General features: G+C 43.1%; 1 protein-coding gene across 1 annotated transcript; it reads left to right on the forward strand.

Moving 5' to 3' along the window:
- Positions 1 to 234: 234 nt before the first annotated feature.
- Positions 235 to 20,050, forward strand: EMP1 (epithelial membrane protein 1). The gene is made up of 5 exons (XM_081060883.1): positions 235 to 403; positions 14,019 to 14,131; positions 15,965 to 16,061; positions 16,175 to 16,315; positions 17,094 to 20,050. The coding sequence occupies exons 1-5, from the start codon at positions 397 to 399 to the stop codon at positions 17,255 to 17,257; spliced, it is 522 nt and encodes a 173-aa protein (XP_080917009.1). The 5' UTR covers positions 235 to 396; the 3' UTR covers positions 17,258 to 20,050.
- The last annotated feature ends 377 nt before the right edge of the window (positions 20,051 to 20,427 follow it).

Raw genomic sequence — 20,427 nt, forward strand, 5'->3', positions numbered from 1 at the left:
TGTAGGTTGTTTGCTAGTCTTCTTTTGGCTGACTGTGGATAGATATCTGCTTCTTAGTTTATTTGTGCTGTTGCTTTTACTATTGCCCTTTCTCTTGTTCATTCACTCCTGTTTAACTTTAAGTGTTTTTACTCCCCGAAGAATGGGAGGAGGGGGGTGGGTTTTGTTTAAAGGAAACGTTAGAGAAAGAGGGAGGGAGGGAGGGAGAAAGGGGGAGAGAGAGAGAGAGAGAGAGAGAGAGAGAGAGAGAGAGAGAGAGAGAGAGAGAGAGAGAGAGAGGAGAGAGAAAGAAGCAATTTGTATTTCAAATAAAATTCAAAAGGGGTTCATTTGATGGAATCTGGAACCTGATGTGGATTTCAGAGCTCCTTCTGTCCTTGGCCAAATGTGCAGGATATGAGAGGTAGGAGAGAAACTGAGTTTAAGGGAAAAGGTGGGTCAGGGGAACTTTATCTGTCCCTGTAACAAAAATGTTAAATGGTTTTATGCTTGCACTCCAGAAACAGCTGTATTTTTTGAGTGAAAAGTTGTATATCAGAAATGAGAAAATAAAATTTTTTAGGTGGATGTGGAATTTTTTCTGCATGGAAGGCAGTGATTGTTTTGGAACTTTCGCCTCCTTACTCTTTTCCAAATCATGGTTGTATAAGTGTAAACACTAGTGCTAATCATGAAATGAATCTGGAAAAAAGAAGAAGGGTGATTTCTGTTTGCTTTAAAAAATTTTTTTTTCAGGTTAGCATTTTGGTTGAGGTGTGGCCTATTTCAACATAGATACTAGTGGATTCCACCCCCCTCCCCCATATAAACAAGACAAGGAAAAATGACAGGATTCAGCTTGTCTGATGAAATTCGTCTTTTCCTTTAGAAATGCGGTTCGTTGGAAGAGAAGATTTAAATGTAATCAGCCTGTGTGCATTGTACAGGCAATGTTCTTAGCAAAACTGCCCCAAGGGGGATGATTAAGTAAGTGTAAGAGCAACTTTTCAAGATGCGAGGAACTCCTGTATTTGCTTAAAATGTTTCTTATTTCCAGATTGCATGGATGTGGATTAGGGAAGCTATTATTAAGTTGAGAGTAATGATCTTCTGTGAAGCTAATACAAATCTTTTAGTTCAGTACAGGTTAAAGCTAATAAGCAATGTTTAACCAGTCAGCAAATAGAAAATACTGACAATTCTGGGGGCATAAACCATTATGAATTGTATTATTTGTGCAGCGTTTTGCATTACATTATAGTTTTATAAATGAGAAAAATAGGTTGCATGTTATTTCTGGACATTGAGGGTAATTTTTAAAATGCTGTTCTGATTCCTGCTTTCCTCTTTTCCTTCAAGAAGTAGTGAGAGAGCTCCTCAGCTATGGCAGCTTTTCTAGATTGCAGCTGTAAGTCTTCGACAATACTGAAATGTGAGGGTCGTATTCTCTCCCTCTGCCGTGGAGGATCCCACCCTCAGAGAAAGATCAAATTCCACCCCAGACTGAAGAATGGAGGTGGGGTGGAGTGCTGTCTGGAGGGCTGCAGAACATCCGGTCTGGTGTCCTGGTCAGGGGACCCCCCAGATTGTACATTGTTTAAGGGTACTAAACTGTCCTGGGAGTTGGCAGAAGGCCATCAAGGACCAACCCAGAACAGATTACATTCCAGAACAGATGCTGGCTACCTCCCAGGAGTACAAGGCAGACCTCTGAGGAAGGAAAGACATCCTTCCTCAGACCACTGAAAAGACTTAATGTGGCTTTCTCAACTCTTCTGCTTCCCTTTGGAGACCAACGTGGGCCTATCCAGTTCCCAGGGGGACATCCCCACTTGGGGCAGGGACAGGGGCTAGTGAATGGGCTCCATGAAGACTACCTTGGGGATGCAGACTCTCATGATTTGGTCTGGCTGGCTCTGGGGGTTTTGGTTCTTGCCAGACTCACTGAAATCAATGGAGAGAGAGCAGTCAGACCTGGAAGGCTTATAAAAGAAGCCAAACAGCTTTTCTACAGACTCCTCAGAGCCTGATGGGAAATACATCTGAAAAATGGCCATAAAAAAGGGCACAAGGCAAATTTAGTTCCGTTCCATCGTTGATTTTGTTCATCGAATTCTCAGTTTAGGAGGGATCTTGAAGATCAACTCTTCTAGTCTCCTACCAAATGCAGATATCTTATTTTGACACCACCTCAGACAGATGGCCATTTTACATTTCCTTAAAATTTCCCAACAGGGAGGCTCAGTACCTTAGAGTACACCTCCATGCTCATCCCTGTGGGGGCTAAAAAAAATTAATGCTTTTCCTCTCACCTCCTAAGTTCTTCTAGCTGGGCTAATAATCAAATTGACAGAGACAGATTAACAGGAGAAAATAAAATGTTTAATACATACGCATGGGGAATTCACAGAAGCATGAAAAATTTGAAAGACAGTAAGGCAATATTGGGTACATATGACATTTTTGGACAAAGGAAAAGGGAGAGGGAAAGGGGTATTAGATTTCAGAAGTGAGAATGGGCGATTTACAGGTAGTTGAAGAAGAGGGAACATACATGGCAGGAACATTCTTGCTAGGCAACTCAGAAACTGGAACACAGCGGGTGTCTAGTTAACAGGCCCCAGCCTGAAGCTCCCCTATTTACCACACTGAATTAAAATTAAGCTATTCTGGCTAAGGCGAACATCCTAAGATCTTCTTTCTGAAGCAGGTTTTTCTGTCTGAATCTCTTGGGCAGGAAAGGGGAAAGGGTCAAAAATTCTTTCTGTATCTTTTGTTTTTTAATAGACAATTTAAAATCAATACCCAAAAAAGCAGCTTCAGGGTGGAAAATTTTTGGTTCCCTTCATCCCTCTTTGCTGGATAGCTCTAATTATTAGTCTCTTAAATCCAACAAAATGGCTTTCCCTGTAACTTCCATTCTTTGTTCCTAGTTCTGCAGTAGTGAAGTGACTCCGAAAATAACTATTCCGTTTTTGTTGTGGCTGCTCCACCCAATGCTCCTTATCCTCTAAACATTTAACTCCTATTTAATATTCAATGGGTAGAACTTGATGGATCTATATTATTATTATTTATTATTGTTATTGTCTAAGAACATTTTGAAGCATTGAAACTATGCTCATGTTCAACCATACCCACATGATTTGATTCTGAGGTATTTCATTTGCTAAATACATAATGTGTTTCCTTCTTTAATTTACAACATGAATATACATAGCTGCCTCACACAAAAGCTCAGAGACATTTGGAACTCTCAAATATACATATTCAGAAGAGCACACCCAGTTGTTTCCCACAAAATCATTGTTAAATCAACCCAATACCAGACACAGAGGCTTCTACCTTGGCTTTGTGAGGGTTGTCCCTTGTTTAAGGGACACTTGTTTAAGGGACACTTGATCCATGGTTTATGTAGCCCACACCTTTACACTGTTGCTACCTGTCATGGTACCTACAGGAACAGGCTGCCAATCCAGAGTAAGCTCAGTCTAAAGGCTGGCCAGCAATCTGGATGTGAATCCCTTGATGTGAGCTCATCTTCCTTAACCAGAACAGAACTGGAATTTTTCTGACCATGAACTTCCTGTTTCCAATAGTCTTCCCAGTTCTGCCCAAATGACTCGGGATTTCTATTCAGTAGTCAAGGGAGCCCAAATATGGTTCCTATTAAGAGTTTACTTGAGTTCCTCACACCCTACTTCCAAACACGCGTGTCTCAAGACTACTCTTTATAATACTTCAATCCCTCGTGCTCTGACTGGGTAAAGTCATTTCTCGGAATTTAATGGGAAGATCCACTGATATGGAGCATAAAGATAAAACTACAAACCCTTGTGGAGATTGCTGTCTCTCTCTCTTTTAAACAACTATTTAGGTCAACATCTCCTTTCCTGTTGTGGAAATGGTACTAAAATGGACTCCTCTGCTCCTGGTGCTGGTAGCTTTCTGTGCATGGGGCAGTTTTTGTATTTCCTGAGCCTGTTTCATGAATTCTCTCTTCAAATGGGGTAATTAAAATTGAGAACCCTTAAGGCATTGGTTGAAACTGGTTGAATCCTATGGTAGATGCAAGATGGCCAAATAGGAAGACCAAGAGGTGGTGGTTTTGTCCCGACTCCACCGTCAGACCATGGTTGTCATTTGTCTACTCAACATGGTGGTCTCCAAGGCCCCCTGTGGCTCTGAAACTCAATTGTTCTAAGATCATATCATTCCTATTTTGAGAAATCTTTTGGCTCATGCTAACAGCTGGTTTATTCCATAAACATTGGTAGAAAAGTGAACTGATCCAACTTTTTGCTCTTAGAACAGGCATTTTGCAGAGGATTGAGGACCTAGGCAGCTGTTTCTACTTCATCCATTCGAAAGTCCTTAGCTATGGTGCTCATGGGCTTCATCATCAGATAGCAGTGAGCATTCACTCAGCTCTGGGAAGAAAAGGAGGAGGTTTGGTTAATGAAACATAAAGAACACCAGCTCAGATGAAGAGGGGAGGCTGTCTAAGCCTGACAACAGTAAGGGATTCACCAGGAACCCAACCAGGCTCAGGGAGACACTGAGCAGGTCCTGGGAAAGGAACTCCACCCTCTTCTCAGTGAGGAGACCCTGCAGTGTGAGGGTGTGGCTGTAAAGGTGTGGATGAGAGCCAATGAACAAGCTGAGAGGAGGAAAGGGAAGGTGCAAGGAGGAAAGGGTGGGGGAAGGAGCAAGAGGGACTGCTCCTGCCCATGTTTCTTTAGGCCTGTGTGTTAGGGCAGAGAAGAGATGGCAAATGGAAAGACCCAGAAGAGGGAGAAAGAGCCAAGCAAAAAGAACAAGACAGGGAGGAGGTGAAAGAGAGGCAGAGAAATGTAAGGGTGTTTCCACTCCTAACTTTCTCCCCTCTTCTGTGGGGATTACCTTCCCTCAATGTTTCAGGATGGTCCTTAGGGTGAAATATTTTTTTCTTTTGCTCTGTGAAGCATCTTTTGTTGCTGAGGCACAAACGTTGGTCAATGCATCCTTGGTATCATTTGTGTTTGCATCGAATATTTGTGCCAACAGGGCAGTGATTTCCCTCTTTTCAGAAGGCTCAGATCAGAGCTGAAAGCAAAATGAGGTCCTTGATACTTGGATTTCTTTTTTTTTAATAATCAAAGGCTCATCTTTAGGGGGGCTGGAGCTACAGGGGAATTGGAGAGAGGCTTACTATCCTGAAACCAAGAGTTGGGCAAGCTGATGTGTTCATCCTTAGCTCAGAGAAAGTGTTCTGAAGCTGAGGCCTGGAGCTTCCCCTTTGCTTTGTGTGTCAGTGGGGAGGGGACTCTTGTGCTGTGGGTGGGGGCCAGGATGGAATGTTTGAGTCTTGTCTCGGGGTTTGTGGTGTGGGGATAGTTTTGGTAGCCAGGCAGGAAGAAACAGCGGTCCTTGACAGACCCTTTGTTTTGCCTATGGCACTGTTCTGAGGGACTGTGTTGACCCTATGATGAACTAGGAGATGGTAGGAAGAGCAGAGTGAAGGTAGTTCTAGAACTTCTGCTGAACCCTAAGACAAGTACAGGAGGTTGAAGATCACACTGGTGGAAGAGGCCTGGCCTGGGTGACAGGAGATAGTGGGCTTCAGTTCTGATTCTGCTTTTGCTCTGGGGACATGCATTTCCTCCTTTGTCAAGGGATTGAACTGAATAACCTAAATAACTCTGAACTTCTAACCAACAAATTGTCCTCAGAGAAACAAAGCTGGCAGCCCACCCCAGGCTCTTCGGGCACCTCTGCTGCATGGCCGTGCCCCTCCCAGCTCATGCCACCCCTCAAGGCTGCAGCTTTGCTGGTTGAAGCATGTTGCCGCCATCTACTGTTGGACCCGCCTAAGCGCCGCTGGGGCCTGGCCACACCTTGATTTTCTCCTCAATCCCTAGTTATTGTCTTGGCAACCTCTCTCTTGAAGACATTCTAGCTGCCAGAGCAGTCTTTTGTCAGAGGCAGAAGACATTGGAGCTTCCGTCCTCGCCCAGGAGACCTCGCCCAATGGCCTGACCAGCTGTGGTCTGGGGGTGTGAGCTGGATGCGGCTTTGGAGCTCAGGCCTGGCCTCGGTCTTTGCAGACCCACTCCCTCCCCGGACATGACTGAGGACAAAGGGAAATAAGAGAGACAGGTTATTCTCCTTGGGAGCGTTTACAAAAACAAGATTTATGCTATTTGCCTTTATTGCAGTTATCGGTCCTCAGATTCTGCCAGAGAAGCTTAAAGTCCATTTCGTTTGCCCAAGACTCTCATTTTACCTAAAGGAACAACAACAACAAAATAACCAACAACCATATAGCCTTTGCTCTGCGTCGGGCACGAATCCTTTAATCCTCACATTAACTCTATGAGGTTTGTAGATCATGGTTAAGAAGTGGTGGAGTCAACAAATAACCACGATGTATACTTTAAATAGCTTACAATTTTATATGTCAACTAGATCTCAGTAAAACTGAAATTGGAAAACAAAAGAAGTGGTGAAGTCAGGATTCGAACCACGAACTCACACTCTTTACTGTTATGGACTCTGTCTCTTCAGGAGCCACTGGCCAGAGCCAGCATGTGATTTTCTCAAAGTCAGCAGTTAGCCAGAGGCTGAATTTTTATGGGAATCTGGTTTTCTAATAGGTGCTCTGTTGTTTTTTAAAAATAATATGCTTGCCCTTTACCCCCACCCCACCCCTGGTTCCTCCTCCCTGACTATGCGAGAATCTATGCTAGTCTATACCAGTGCCAGATAAACACTGCCCTTTCTATAATAACCTCCATTGATGATAGCCGACATTTGGGAGTCACAGTCCCTTTTCCCCCAGGACCATGAAAACATAGTTGTTTTCCTTGGAGCATGTAGATCCCTGTTACTTTTGCTGCTTGATGGCTGATGTTTCTCCAGGCCATAAAAATTTCCCTGCACTTAAAAACATCAGGCCTGGTATGATGTGTATATAGTGAGGTGCAACCTGAAGTTTTTTCCTCCCACACCAAACATCAGATCTCCTGAGGCAGGAGGAAATGGTTCTTCAGGATCCTTTTTCTCCATGTTTCCCACAGAAATGAATGTCCCCTTCTCACCCCTACATAAAAACAATATTAGAATGGAAAGTACACTTGATGTAAAACAACAATAACAATGGTCAGAAAAGCTCATGCAGGTCTCCTGTATTTGGCCCGCCTTTAATCCCAGCCTTTTCCTCCTCCGGAGACATCCTCTACGACTGCTCCCCAAAGAGAGTATTTCCTTTTCTGCTTTTGTGTTAAATGGGCATCCGCTTTGCCAACCCAAATGATCCCCAATGGGAAACACACACATCAAAAAACAAACCAACCAAAGCATAGGGGCCACCACCCTACACAGGGTCCTTAGGAAGAAGTGGCAGCCGAAGTTTTGGGTTTCATGCTGGGGAAGATGGGATGGAGACACAAGCTGACTCATGGAGATCATAGGACCAAGAGCAGTTTGGCCTTTCATCTTTTCTCCTGCTTTGAGGAAGCAGCATGTTTGTGGTCAGATGGTGTGAGAGAGCTTTCTTCAAAGTTTGCAGTTATCCAGAATGAGAGGGGATGTCACTGTCAGAAAAACATCAATTAATGAAAAGATAGAGTTGTGTCTAGCAGTTGAGTAATCTCAGGACTGTGTTCTAACATGATTGAGCTTTTGGAATCTAAGGGGATGTCCTCTGGCCATTCTCTGATAACCTGGAAGTTCTGCTGCAAAGGTAACCATGTTAGAAAAGGGTTGAAGAGGAAACATGAGACAAAGCACAGGATTAAGTTTGGAGTAGCTGTTGTCCAGAGCAGACTATGATGCATTGTCAGAAACACCTTACTAATTGGGGTCAGTGTCTTGGTAGGTACTGAACTCCCCATGACCAGAGGAGTTTAAACATGATTTAGATAGTTCCTTGGTGTAGATTTGTCGATGAGTTTCATGTAATGAGGAGGAACTTTAAAGCCCTTCTTCAGTCCAGAGATTCTATAACTTAAAGAGATAGAAAAGTTTAATCTGTGGAGAAATTAGTGTTTAGAAATTTAAAATATTATCTTTGCTTTTACTTATTTCCTCTGGGAAAAAAGGCAACAAGCACATATATCCCCTTGTATATTCAAACGTCAAAGGTACTCAAGAAATATTCACATGTTTATATAGGTATTTTTATGGAAATATATAACAAAGAGTTTGCATGTAACAAGATGATAAGTACATAGTTAAAATAATATATAAATAATAATCTAAAGATGATAAAGGGCTAAAGTTCATGTATGTAAAAAAACAAGAAAACATTTTCCTTCTAGAATATTCTGTTGTTTATTATGAAGGCTTCAGCCACTTTAACATTGGTTATTTTCGTAATTTGGCTCCATTATTAAGGAGCAAATAAATAGATTAAGGAAGAAAATATTGCTTTCCTTAATCCATTGATTTGCTCACTGAACAGATATTTATTTGGCACTTATCAGAGATAAGACTCTCCTTTCAGGAACTTAGAATCTTTGAGGTAAGGGAGCCATACATTTCCATAAATAACTGTTAACAGGCAGGCTGCCACTAGTGCTTTTAATAAAGGGTTATGTAAGGGCTATAGCATAACCTGGGAAATGACTGCTTCTGACCTCTGTACCTGGGAAGGCTTCCTAAAGGCGGTGGGATTTGAGCTTCTTGAAAAGAATTTGATAGGTAGTGACTGGAGGAAGGACACAAAATCAGGGCTTTTTTTTTTCTTTATGAAACCAAATTCCTAGGATTGTCAGGGCCAACGTACCTGCAGTGTGTGGAGTCTCTCTTCCTGGTAGTGGGGTGTTTGGGGGATTTTTGAGCAGAGGAGTGACGTGCTCAGGTAACCCACTGGCAGTACGGAGGATATAATTACAGGGGGAGTTCAGAGACAGGATCCTGGGAGAAGCTGATGCTGTGCTCAAGCTAAGACTGAACTGGACAAGGACAACGGAAAGTAAGAATGGATGCACAATAAATAAAGAAGGAACTCATGGCCTGACTGGGATGTTTTGAGCAATCCAACCAGGATGAGAGGAAGGAGAAATAGGGAACTTGATATCTGGCTGTGATTGCTCTCTTCTCCCCAGAAAAGCCTGGGCTAACTTAGGCTGCTAGGGAAATGACCAAACTGCCTTCTCTAGCCAGCCAGATCCACAAGCTTCCCAGAAGGCTCTCTTGCGCCATCTGGTAAAGGACATCTCCACTTTGCCTTTGTCTGGGAGAATCTCACCCACTTTCAAATGAATCATGGACATTTGAGCTCTTCAAGACTCCTCTGCTGCTCATACAGCCCCAGTCCTCTGTTTCTGATTATGTTATACCCCCAGGCTCAGGCTAATTCTTCAGTGACTCAAGCCCAGGATTTCCACCACTTCCTTTGCTGGAGAAGTAGGTTTTCAGTTGCTCTATTTTGTTGTATTGTTCCCAATTATTGTGCCTTAGATCACTCTTAGAGAACTGCTTCCCCCACACTCCTGTGGCAGCTCAATAAACCCACAGACAATATGGCAGGAAGAAGCTATCTGACCCCTAACTTAGCAACCATGGAGCCAAATTACCAACATCTAAACTCTCTTACTGTTCCTTTAAAGTCTGTGCAATATTAGTTGCTCTTTAGAAAAGGAAAGATGTCCACAGGGGCCTGATTAATTTTTCATGGTTAGGGAACTTAAAAGTGTTGGGTTACCTGGACAAAGGCTAAGAGGCAATGCAAGCCAGTCTCAGAGCTACATTCCTTTGCTTATTTCATTTTTTTTTGGGTGGTGGGGGTAGAAAAGGGAGGCAAGAAACTAATAAAAATTTAAGTGGATGGAGACAATTAGAGAAGGCAGTTATCTCCCTCTCCCGCATGAGGTAGTCATTTATAGCTCCAATCACCAGCAATTGAATGTCTCTGGCTCATTTCCACTAACTATAATAAATTTTCTATTAGCAAAGTACTTAATCCAAATCTAGAATTGTCAGTGGTTGTGATGCTTGCATCAGGGACAGGAGCATAAAGAGACCACTGCTCTAATGTGGTCTGGGCATTGTGAGAAGGAAAGGAGAAGCGTGGTCAGAAACAAAAAATGGCGGTGGTGGAAAGGGAATGGGCAGTCCTCTGCCTTAAGGGAGAAAGAAGAGTAGAGAAGGGGTAACAGAGAACCTATGCATGGCTGTAAGTCTCTTACATCCATTTCTTTAAATAGTTACTACTCTCTAGAATCCACATTCATGCCTCCCACACTTTTCTCAGTTTCCTATCCAGCCCCATGGAGTCCTGACTACCCCTGCCCCAGGCACATTGGATTGATGAGGGTAAAGGGGGAGAGCCTACTCTGCTTATAGTGGTGAGTAGAGAAATGTGTTCCCGGCACCCCACATAGTTCAGTCAGTGGATATCCTATCCTGTAAGGACACTGAGTTGACTCGCTTTGGTGGCCTGGGTTTGAGAGTCTAAGCACCACAAACAATGCTATTGTATGGGAGTTCCCAATAACCAGCTGACAAACTTCAGGGTTGCTCAGTGCAGCAAATGCTCTGAGAGAGGCAGGCATTGCACCCAAGCAGTCAGAACTGCAGTGCTGTTATTCTCTACTTCCTGGTTTGAGCTGCCCAGCTATGACTAGGGGTATGCTTTCCACCGGAAAGTGCCACTGGTAGCATTTTAGAGAGGTGTGAGGGAGAAGTCAATTCTTGTTTTAGTGAAACATACTGCCAGGAAAGACAGTCGCAGCAAGCAATACTTCCGATGATATGAATGCTCAGAAATGGTCTCTTCTCAGCGCTCTTCTATGAAGCGATATACCAGGACAGGACATGAGTCTCCCCAAGCTACATTGCAAGTGATGGGTGGGTGGAAGTCTCAAGAGCAAGGGATCTTCTGTATTTAAACCCATTTTGCTGTGCTACTTGATAGATTCCCCAGAAATTCACCCACCAGGTGCCACTCACGGTTGTCCCTAAAGGTCACAAGGATTGTTCCACCCCCATTTCTCAGGCTGAGGGTTTCTCTGCTGGGGGTGGGGTGGGGAAGGGGTCTCTAGTATTGGGATTGGGTAACCAGGGACAATATAGGCCAGAAATTTAAGAATATAGTTCATTCTTTTTCCAAATGTGTTGGGGAAGGGCCACTGAAAATAATGGAGACTCCTCTAAGCTGACAATGGATGACACTATAAAACCTGACAAACATGGGGCAGTGAAAAGATAAAGAAGGTATAGGTATCATGTGACAGCTCCAGCTAAACAGCCCCTACTTCTGGCTGGACACAGCAGCCCAAAGCAGAGAGAATTGGTGTTCTGTACATGACAAACACTTCCTCGTACAAGACATTGTGTTCCTTTCCTTGGTGAGTGGTGGTAGCACAATCACAGAAATCTAAGATGAAAGTGGTCCTTCTTGGCTTGCTCTATCCACCCACTCCTCCTGCCTGCACTGGGCAGGGGACAGTGATCAGGTGGGGCTGTGGTGTACATCAGAAGTGAGAGCCACAGGCCAGGAAGGAACTGGCGCCCCAGGGGAGTGGTGGATGGCCCAAGGTGCGGGTGCAGTGGGAGGAGGGTACTCGCAATGTGTCAAGTCAAAATGGAGAGTGTGAGCAGGCGCACAAAGGAATCAGGCTGACCCAGGAGACACAGAATGTTGTGGAATCCCCCGCAACCTGTAAAGGGAGGGAACACAACGTTTTCCTCAGCCTCATTTCAGAAGCCTCCCTTGGCGTATTATATTCTGATCTGGGCCCCTCAACCACTTCCCCTCTATTAGGAGGCGGATGTTTTAAATTAGAAACAAAAGGAACAAAAAGTCATTTGTAGAGCCCCAGGAGGATTAAACATAAAACTTATTGTATAATATTTTCATTCCTTGCGGTCAGCCTATTCTTTTCCCCATGAGTGGTGAGATTAGGGTTGAGTGATGGTGTGACTCCTGAGGGTGTTGGGAGGATGGTCAGGATACCGCTGAGAAGAATCAACTTTCTCCTCCTCATTCCTGAGGGTGTGCTCTTAGTGGTCTTCCCACTCAAGCAGCAAGGATTAGGCACAATGGCAATTTCTAAGCGGGCCAAACTGATTTTATGCACACGGCCTTGTGACCTAGATGGCAGATATCCTATTACTTGCACTTAATATGGGGCAGCCTGGTGACTAACTGACTCGGTTGGGTTGGCAACAGCTACTCAGTTTCGTCTAATAATAGTTAATACTAATAACCACAATCAAAGCAACTCCTTTAGTACCTGCCATGTGCCAGGCACTGTGCTAGGAGTTTTACGTATATGATCCAATTTAACCCTCATAGTTCCCTGTACAATTGGCATTGAACGCATCACTTCATATAGGAGGAAACTGAGACCGAAAGGTTGAATAACTTGATATGATTCTAACTCAACCTCTGTCTAATTCCCAAACCTCTTTTCACGGTGTGTTACAATCAAGCAGAAAATTGCAGAGGTGTGAAAGAACCTGAGAAAAGCAAAAATGAATTTGATTGTGTGGGGAGAGTATGAACAGTGGACATAAACGCTCCAAGTTCTCCCCTGAGGCAGCAGGATAAACGTCATCATTTTTGTCACTCATAGTTAAATTGGGCAAATTTCTCAGAATAGCCTGGTTTAAAGGGAAGTGCTTGGATTGGGATGGAGGGCAGGGCTTGAGGAAGTGGGTCTGGGTGGACAGTGGGAGCCAGTATCTGCCTCTCATTCCTGACCTGTAAAGAAAGAGCGAGGCACTTTAGTGTTTCCTGTGTGGAGATAAAAGGCACCTGAAGTGTTGGAATGATAGTACTAGTGCTCTCCACTAAATACTCCGTATAATAGGAAAGTGGCTCAGGCACTCAAAGCTTCAAGTAAATTAGGTGGAGAGAATGAGAGAAGTGGGACAATTGCAGGATGTGCACATCTGTCTCCTCCCTCGGTGGGGACGCCCACACATCCACCCTGCCTAGGGTGTGTGAAAGCTGGAGTCCTTTGCTCTGAAGTCCCAGGGAGGCAGCTTGCACGGCATCTAACTGTCTTGGGCGTGAGAAAAAGCACTCCTGCTGCAGAATAGCCTCCCATAGGCTTCCTTCACACTTCCTTTATTTTCTAGTGTTTGTGATCAATGGGCTCTCTTTTTCTGCGCTTCTGAGATTATGGCTGAACGCTTTTGTTTATCCATGCACATTCTATATTAGTTCCTAATTCTCCCACGATGTGATTTATGTGTTTGCCTGTCTTCTGTATTGACTCCTGAAGGGTTGGAATTTGTTTAAATGTCATGCACAGGTAGAAGGCCTATTTGGTGGTATCTCACGCTGCCTACTTCTAAAGCCCCCAGAACTGTCATATTGAGTCGTAGGAAATATAACACTATGCCCCAGACCAATAGCAGAGCCCCTACCACACAGCCCAAAAGGCTCACGTGCAGCGATACAAGTCTGAAATAGTCAATTAGTAGTCATTAAACTGTAATTAGGTTATTATGATTATCGAATACCAAAGAGCATTATATTAATAGAAGTTGTGGCTTTCACATCTAATATCTCACCCGCATTCAAATTAGTAGCCTATTCAGGTTATGAGCATTGAGTAATAGCTGCTATTCTGTGTAAGGCATCCATTTCTATTAAAACCGAGCGAGCAGTTTAGTTTGACAGAGTCAGGGACCCTTCCCTGGTGGAAAATGGAAATTTATATGACATTGTTGTACTGGAAATTATAGTTGTCAGAGGCCCTTTTGAAAATCCAAGTCCTACTTTTGGCCTCTGAAATACAAATGAAACACAATTTAACAGTTACAAAATGTTGTTCCTTTTTTGAAACAGGCTGTATTGGAGAGATGGGTATATAAATACGTGAGATGCAGAACTGTTTATATTTAGGTATATGTAAATAGACAAAGAGGCACTTAGGGAACCAGGCTAACTAAGTGTTTTCAGAAATTGATGATGAAATTGTGATGGTTTTTATTGCAGCTCCTCTTGATTTTAGCAGATCGTCCACATGTGTGGGAAAGATGAATTATTGTATTGAATCTGTCAGTAATCTTTTCTTTCCCCTGTGTGTTTTTCTTCTCAGGACTCTCTGCACTTGCAAGTCATCAAAAAGACAAGATGTTGGTATTACTGGCTGGCATCTTTGTGGTCCACATCGCCACTGTCATTATGTTATTTGTTTCCACCATTGCCAACGTGAGTAATGTTGTTTTGTTCATTCATTCATTCAAAGTTATTGAAATATTTACATACAGTGCTACAAAAGCCACAACCACTGCCCTCTGAATTTTCAGTTTAGTTGTGGAGAAAGATAAACACACTCACACTTCAAACAACTAAATAACAGGAGGATAAAAGCCAGTATCCACGGATATAAGGGAGCCCACCAGGCTGTAGGCGTCTAGAGGCTGGAGAACACAACAAGGCTTCTTCAGTCTCTACGTGAGTCTTCTAGTTGAGGTGGACTTCGGAGGACTGGTAGATGGGTGGGCTTTTTCCTGGCTTAAGATAAACGGTTGCCGGAGCATAGGGATACATTCCAGACAGGAGTACTACACAGGGGGCCCAAGTGGGAGGGACAGACTATGTTCATGGCATACTGAGGACACCCAGGTGGCAGGAGCAGAACTTCCCTTGCTTCTAGGAACCTTCATTAGAAGGAGCAATGGGAGTGAGATGATGAGAAGCTTTGGTTGCCAGACGGAGGGATTCAAGTTCTGAGAGGAGAGTAGCATGTGAAAGTGGAATTTTACAAGATTAACCTGCTTCCACTGAATTCACTCAAATAAAACAACATAAAAATATAGAGGAAGCAAGTCTTTCTCTGAACCTTGGGCTACTCTGCCCTCTAGTGGTAGTTTGTAGTTTCCAATTTGCTTTTCTTGTGCTTTTCTCAGAAAAAGTAAGACAGCTCTTTTGACACAAAAATCAAGGCCAACAATCGCTAGACAGGTAAATGATGGTTCTAGAATCTGTTTAGGTTCCTGTTACAATGAAAGGATAAGTAGGTTTTAAAGTTCAGATAGAAGAGTTTTGCCAACATTGGTAGGTGTGATTATAAGCAAGGCTAAATTAAGTATGACTGATTAGACAACACTTGCCCATGCAGCCTCTTGCAGACTGTAATTCAGACGTTCTGTACACCAATCCCTGAGTCTCTTAGGATAACAGGTCTGGAAAACGACTTCACACGATATTAGTGGATACCAAAGTGCTGAATGTTTAATCCAGAGCAGGCAATTGCTTGTCCTTGGCCTTGCCCTTCCAGTAACATGCATTTTGACAGACACACTGTGTGGACAGACCTGGGTGTTTTCCATCTCAGTAGGATAACTGTTTTTCTTGTAAGGTAAGAAGGGCACTGGCACTGTGGTGAGCCTCAGGAATCTATTCTGGTCACTCTTCTACTTTTAGCTGCCCCCACAGTAAAGCTCTTGCTGTGCTATTTTACTATGAAATTACTTTGCATATTGTGGCAAAGTTCGATCAGTCTATTTAGATGAGAGTGGCTTATTAATCACCCAGACAGGCTCACTGGTATTTTCTTAATTACCCTTGTGTTTCTCAATTGTCTTGAGTTGAATATATTGCCTTAACTTTTTTTTCCTTCTTCTTAGCCAGGCCCTCACATGAAACAGTCTTGATTGAGTATATGAATTGTGCATACTTAAAACCAATTTCCTCATCCAGGGTTTCTATTTCTTAGAACCTTAGAATTTTAAACTACTGTAATTGAATTCCTTTTTTTTCCTTCTTTTTTTTCGAGTGATGAGGAATGTAAAGCCCAGAGAGGCTAGGTGATTTTCCCTTGGCCACACATTCTTCTCTCTCTTTTCTTTTGTGACTTTTGTGACTTCGATTTTAGTTGAAACTTATTTCCACCAAGAGATGGGTTGCTTAGCCATGTTTGTGGCTATATACGGTGTCTTGATTAAGATTTGGTCCTGACACAAGCTGATCTGCTATTTATTTTTCTTTTAAAGCAGAGGGTCCGTTTTAAAACATTTTTTTGTTTCCTCCTGGTTTCAGGTCTGGGTGGTTTCTGATGTAGGAAAAGCATCAGTTGGTCTTTGGAAAAACTGTACCGACTTTAACTGCAATGGAGACCTGTCATACGCCCATGAAGGTATCTATAAAGCTATTGCATTCAGTGCTGACCAATCATGTGACTGGGGAAATGTCCAGCCGGTCGGAGACTGGTCAGCCTGACACCCCCCTCTCCTCACCCTGTGTCCACAGATGCGCTCAAGGCGGTGCAGGCCTTCATGATCCTCTCCATCATCTTCTCTGTCATCTCTCTCATGGTCTTCGTGTTCCAGCTCTTCACCATGGAGAAGGGCAACCGCTTCTTCCTCTCGGGGGCCACCATGCTGGTGTGCTGTGAGTATCTCAGGCGCAGAATCCAGTTTACGCATTGTTCTTACCATCGGTATTCCTGGCAACTTGAGCAGATGAGCCCGTGGCTCAGGGAAACAGCCTTGTACAATTCTCTCCTCTGGTTACTTGTTCTCCTTTTAGGACCGCCTGATCGATGCTTAGAATAAGAATGCTTATCTGCTTCATTGTTTAAATCTAGTGCTCCGGAGAGCCTGGGGCACGCCCATTTATTATGTTGGTGCAAAAGTAATTGCGGTTTAAAAAAAATTGCACATCTCAATTACTTTTGCACCAACTTAATAAGCATTTGTGTATAAGACGCTTGAAGAGGGCAGGCAGGTGGGAGTCCTGGGAAGGAGGAAACCACTGTCCCAAAGCTAGCAATTGTCGCCATTCACATTCTCCTGTCATTCTTCCCAAGTACACAGTTTGGTGGGATGCCGTGTTCTTTTGCGTCCCGGGGAAGCCTCCCTACACGTGTTGGGGTCCAGACGGGAAAGCTGGGTGGTAAACATGAGGTGCTGGGGTTTACTTCACACTTGCAGCCACGCAGGCCAATGCAGATGTGAGCGCCCAAACACCTGTAATTTTTCCTCAAGAGTGGTTTAGGGCAAATCAACAGAACCATTACACTATTTGGGGCCCAACAGCCAGATTTCCTTTTCTCATTATAGACGAGGGAAATAGGATCTTCTAAAAATTATGAAATCTTGGTTTTAATGTAAACAAAAACTGAACAACAACAACAAAAACCCTAAGCATTTTTCTTTTTTCCCTGCAGGGCTGTGCATTATGGTTGCTGCGTCCATCTACACTCATCATTACGCAGGAGGTCAGCATGCCTACGCTAAAAGCCACCATGGCTATTCCTTCATCCTGACCTGGATCTGCTTCTGCTTCAGCTTTGTCATTGGCATTCTCTACCTGGTCCTGAGAAAGAAATAAGGCCGAACAAGTTTATGGGGAAACAGGGGGAGGGGAGGAGGAACGTGTTGAATCTGGGAGGGAAGTGGAAGTTGCTCTGCAGGAAAAACCAAAAGGGAGGGGGGCGGGGGAGGGAGACGTAAGGGTGGGAGAGGCTGAAACCCAAATCACTCCTGAGGGGGTTCTCTACTGTCAAGTCCCTGTGCTTGGGAGAAAGTAGTTGGCTAGAACTCTGATGTTCTCTTGATATGGTGCCAGAGAGCCTCCCTCCAGCCACCAGACTTGGTCTCCAGCTGTTCTCAGTTACACACACTTCCTGGGGCCCCATCCGCTGCCACACCACTAGCTCCACTTCCGAAGGTGAAATCTGGGTCTCGCACTGTGGTCCTCAGATCTACTGCACCAAGTGGAAATAGCGGTACAAGTTCTGGCAAGAACAGATATTGTTTTCGTACTGAATATGCTCAGCCTGGAAGCCATCCCACCCTCCCGACCCAAAGCAAAACATCGCATTCCAGTCTGAAGGGCCCACAGGAGGGCTTTGGTCAGCGAGCCAGTATCCCTCTTTAGAATAGATATTTAGCTCTGTGGAATTCAGTGGTATTTGTGACAAAATGGGAGGAAGAAATATAGTCATAAAGCCAAGTTGGTGGGTTAGTAAAACCAAGAAAGAGAACTTTTCACAGTGGAAGACCTGGGGGATGGTCAGAACTCAGACCAGACCTCACACAGCTAGCTATCCCTCATGGAGACCACTTGCTGCAGGCTTTGCTAGGCCTCTTGCTTAACGACAAGGCAGCTCTTCTGGAATTTCTGTAAAGCCACTAACGATCAATTCTGTGGTGAAAGCACCACACAAATTATGGGATCAGGGGTAGTCTTGCAACAATGCTGTATTAGGGTTATGTTTTTAGGATCCCCCCTCCATGCAATCAATGTTTCTTTTAAGTATGTAACGGGAGAGAGATAAACACAGCTCCTAGTAACACAATCTGTTACTCTTCTTTTAAATGATAAACTTTTGAGGAAGTTTTATCTAATTATCCATACTGGGGACAGGGCTCCTAGGCCCTATGGCAACTCTAGCTTTGACACTGGCTGGAGTGGCCACATTTCAGAGGTCCTGCCTGTCCTGCTTCATAGGTGAGGCAAGGCAATACTGGAAGCTTATTGAAACACAAACCAAAATCAAACAACAGATCCTTGGGTGAAAGGTGCTATGTAATTGTAAAGTATTAAGCATACTAGATTGTAGTCATGATAAGAACAGAGTGCCTGTGCCCCCAGGAAAATAAGAAAGTTTCCATGAGATAAATAAAAATATAGGTGAAGGGCAGATATTTTCTTTCAGGAAAAATAAAAAAACAAACTCTTGTGGTACCTAGTCAGATAGATAATAGTTGATCTGTCTGTTGCCACAAGAGCATTTCTATATAGGACTTAGAAGTAGTATGTTATTCCTGGTTAAGCAGGCATTTCTCTGGCCTGGAGCAGCTATTTTAAGCCATTTCAGATTCTGCCTAAAGGGTTAACTATGGGAAGACATTTCCTTTATCACTGAAAAGATTAATCCTAGGGAGAATCTGAGACATCTTGCCTACTTTACTTCTCCGTGCTCTCTCCTCATCCTGTTTCTTATATAACTTTTCCTTTTTGGGGGAGTTGTTATGCCATGATTGCTGGTATTTATGTAAAAGGACTATTACCAAGCATATTTCTCTATGTTAAGGAAATGTTGAGGGCAGGCCACCAAATTCTCTGGGCTGGGGTTGAGAGGCTGGCAGGCAAAAACTGTGGGATGATAAACTTTTTAATTATGACTTAATTATCACATGATTATAGAAGGCTGTCTTATGTGCAGAAGCATACTTACATATCAGATATATCCAAAAGAGATACTCGCATTATGTTAAAAAGTCAAACTATGACTGAAGTGAACCATATATTCCCTTGTCTTTTACTTTGTTTCTGTGCCATTTATGTCTCATGTAATTTGCATTACATTGGTGGTGTTCTAGTACTGTATTTGGCTTCTTCTTTAATAGATTGATATTTCATATACTATAATTGTAAATATTTTGATACAAATGTTTATAACTCTAGGGATATATAAAAACAGATTCTGATTCCTTTCACTGTGTGAATGTTTTCTTTCAAAAACATGTTGGAAAATATGGATAATAGTGACTTTTATTCCTAATTAAGTTGTCAATTAGTTGGATTTGGACAATTTGGCTTTTATTCGAGACAATAAGCTACTTTCTGGTAATACATTAGGCATTTCGAAAATAACTCAGGCAATTGAATGTTATTAAGTATAGTTTTATCTTGTTTTACTTAAACCCCTTAAGCACAAAATAGAACTTCGTAAGCTAATACATTAGAGAAAGGTTATGATCTTGAATCAGAATGGCTTTTGACATTAAAAAATGAGATACTTGCAAAGTTTCTTTGAAATAGTCACCTCCTCTAATGTATCTTCAATTTATAAAGCAATTCACAAAGTATGCATCACAAACATTTGCAGGAGCCCATTCATTGCATACACAGGCATATCTGTATGGGCTCTTTGAGGAAAAGAACGTTTTACTGCTTTCTGTGAGCCATAAGGACCGGACTCAGTGGTGGACAGCAGGGTAGCTGTGTGCCCCAGCACCATGTCAACACCAAGATAAGAATGGCTTTAATGTGGAGCAGGCAATCTTGCATGTCCTTGTGATGTTAGATGAAATGACTACACAGACTAATGTAAACAAACAAATAAATACACAATGGAAACTGAAAATAAAACTTCAACGTATTTTAAATTCAATTAATCAAATTGCATTGATTATTGATACCCTCTCAGAGACCTATACAATTTCTTTGATTGCTTCTGGGATACCATTGTAAGAGGCTACTCCTTTCTCTTAGCTCTACCAGGAATTCTTTCCCCATGTCATATGACCAGCATGGATCAGACCCCTGGAATACCCCTTCTTCCCTTCTGCCTATAGGTCTTTAGTCAGACTCTCCAACAGACTCCCAGCCCTTAACCCAAGTTGTCCTATCCTGCCTAAATGGAATCTTCTACTCAAAGAACTGGATGGTGAATGGAGGGGGCGGGGTGTATTATTTGGAATTCTCCGGAGAAACAGAACCAATAGGATATATCTATATCATCTCCATCTCCATCTCATCTATCTCTAGCT

Source organism: Rhinolophus hipposideros (assembly GCF_964194185.1).
Source record: "Rhinolophus hipposideros genome assembly, chromosome: 9".
Taxonomy (NCBI): domain Eukaryota; kingdom Metazoa; phylum Chordata; class Mammalia; order Chiroptera; family Rhinolophidae; genus Rhinolophus; species Rhinolophus hipposideros.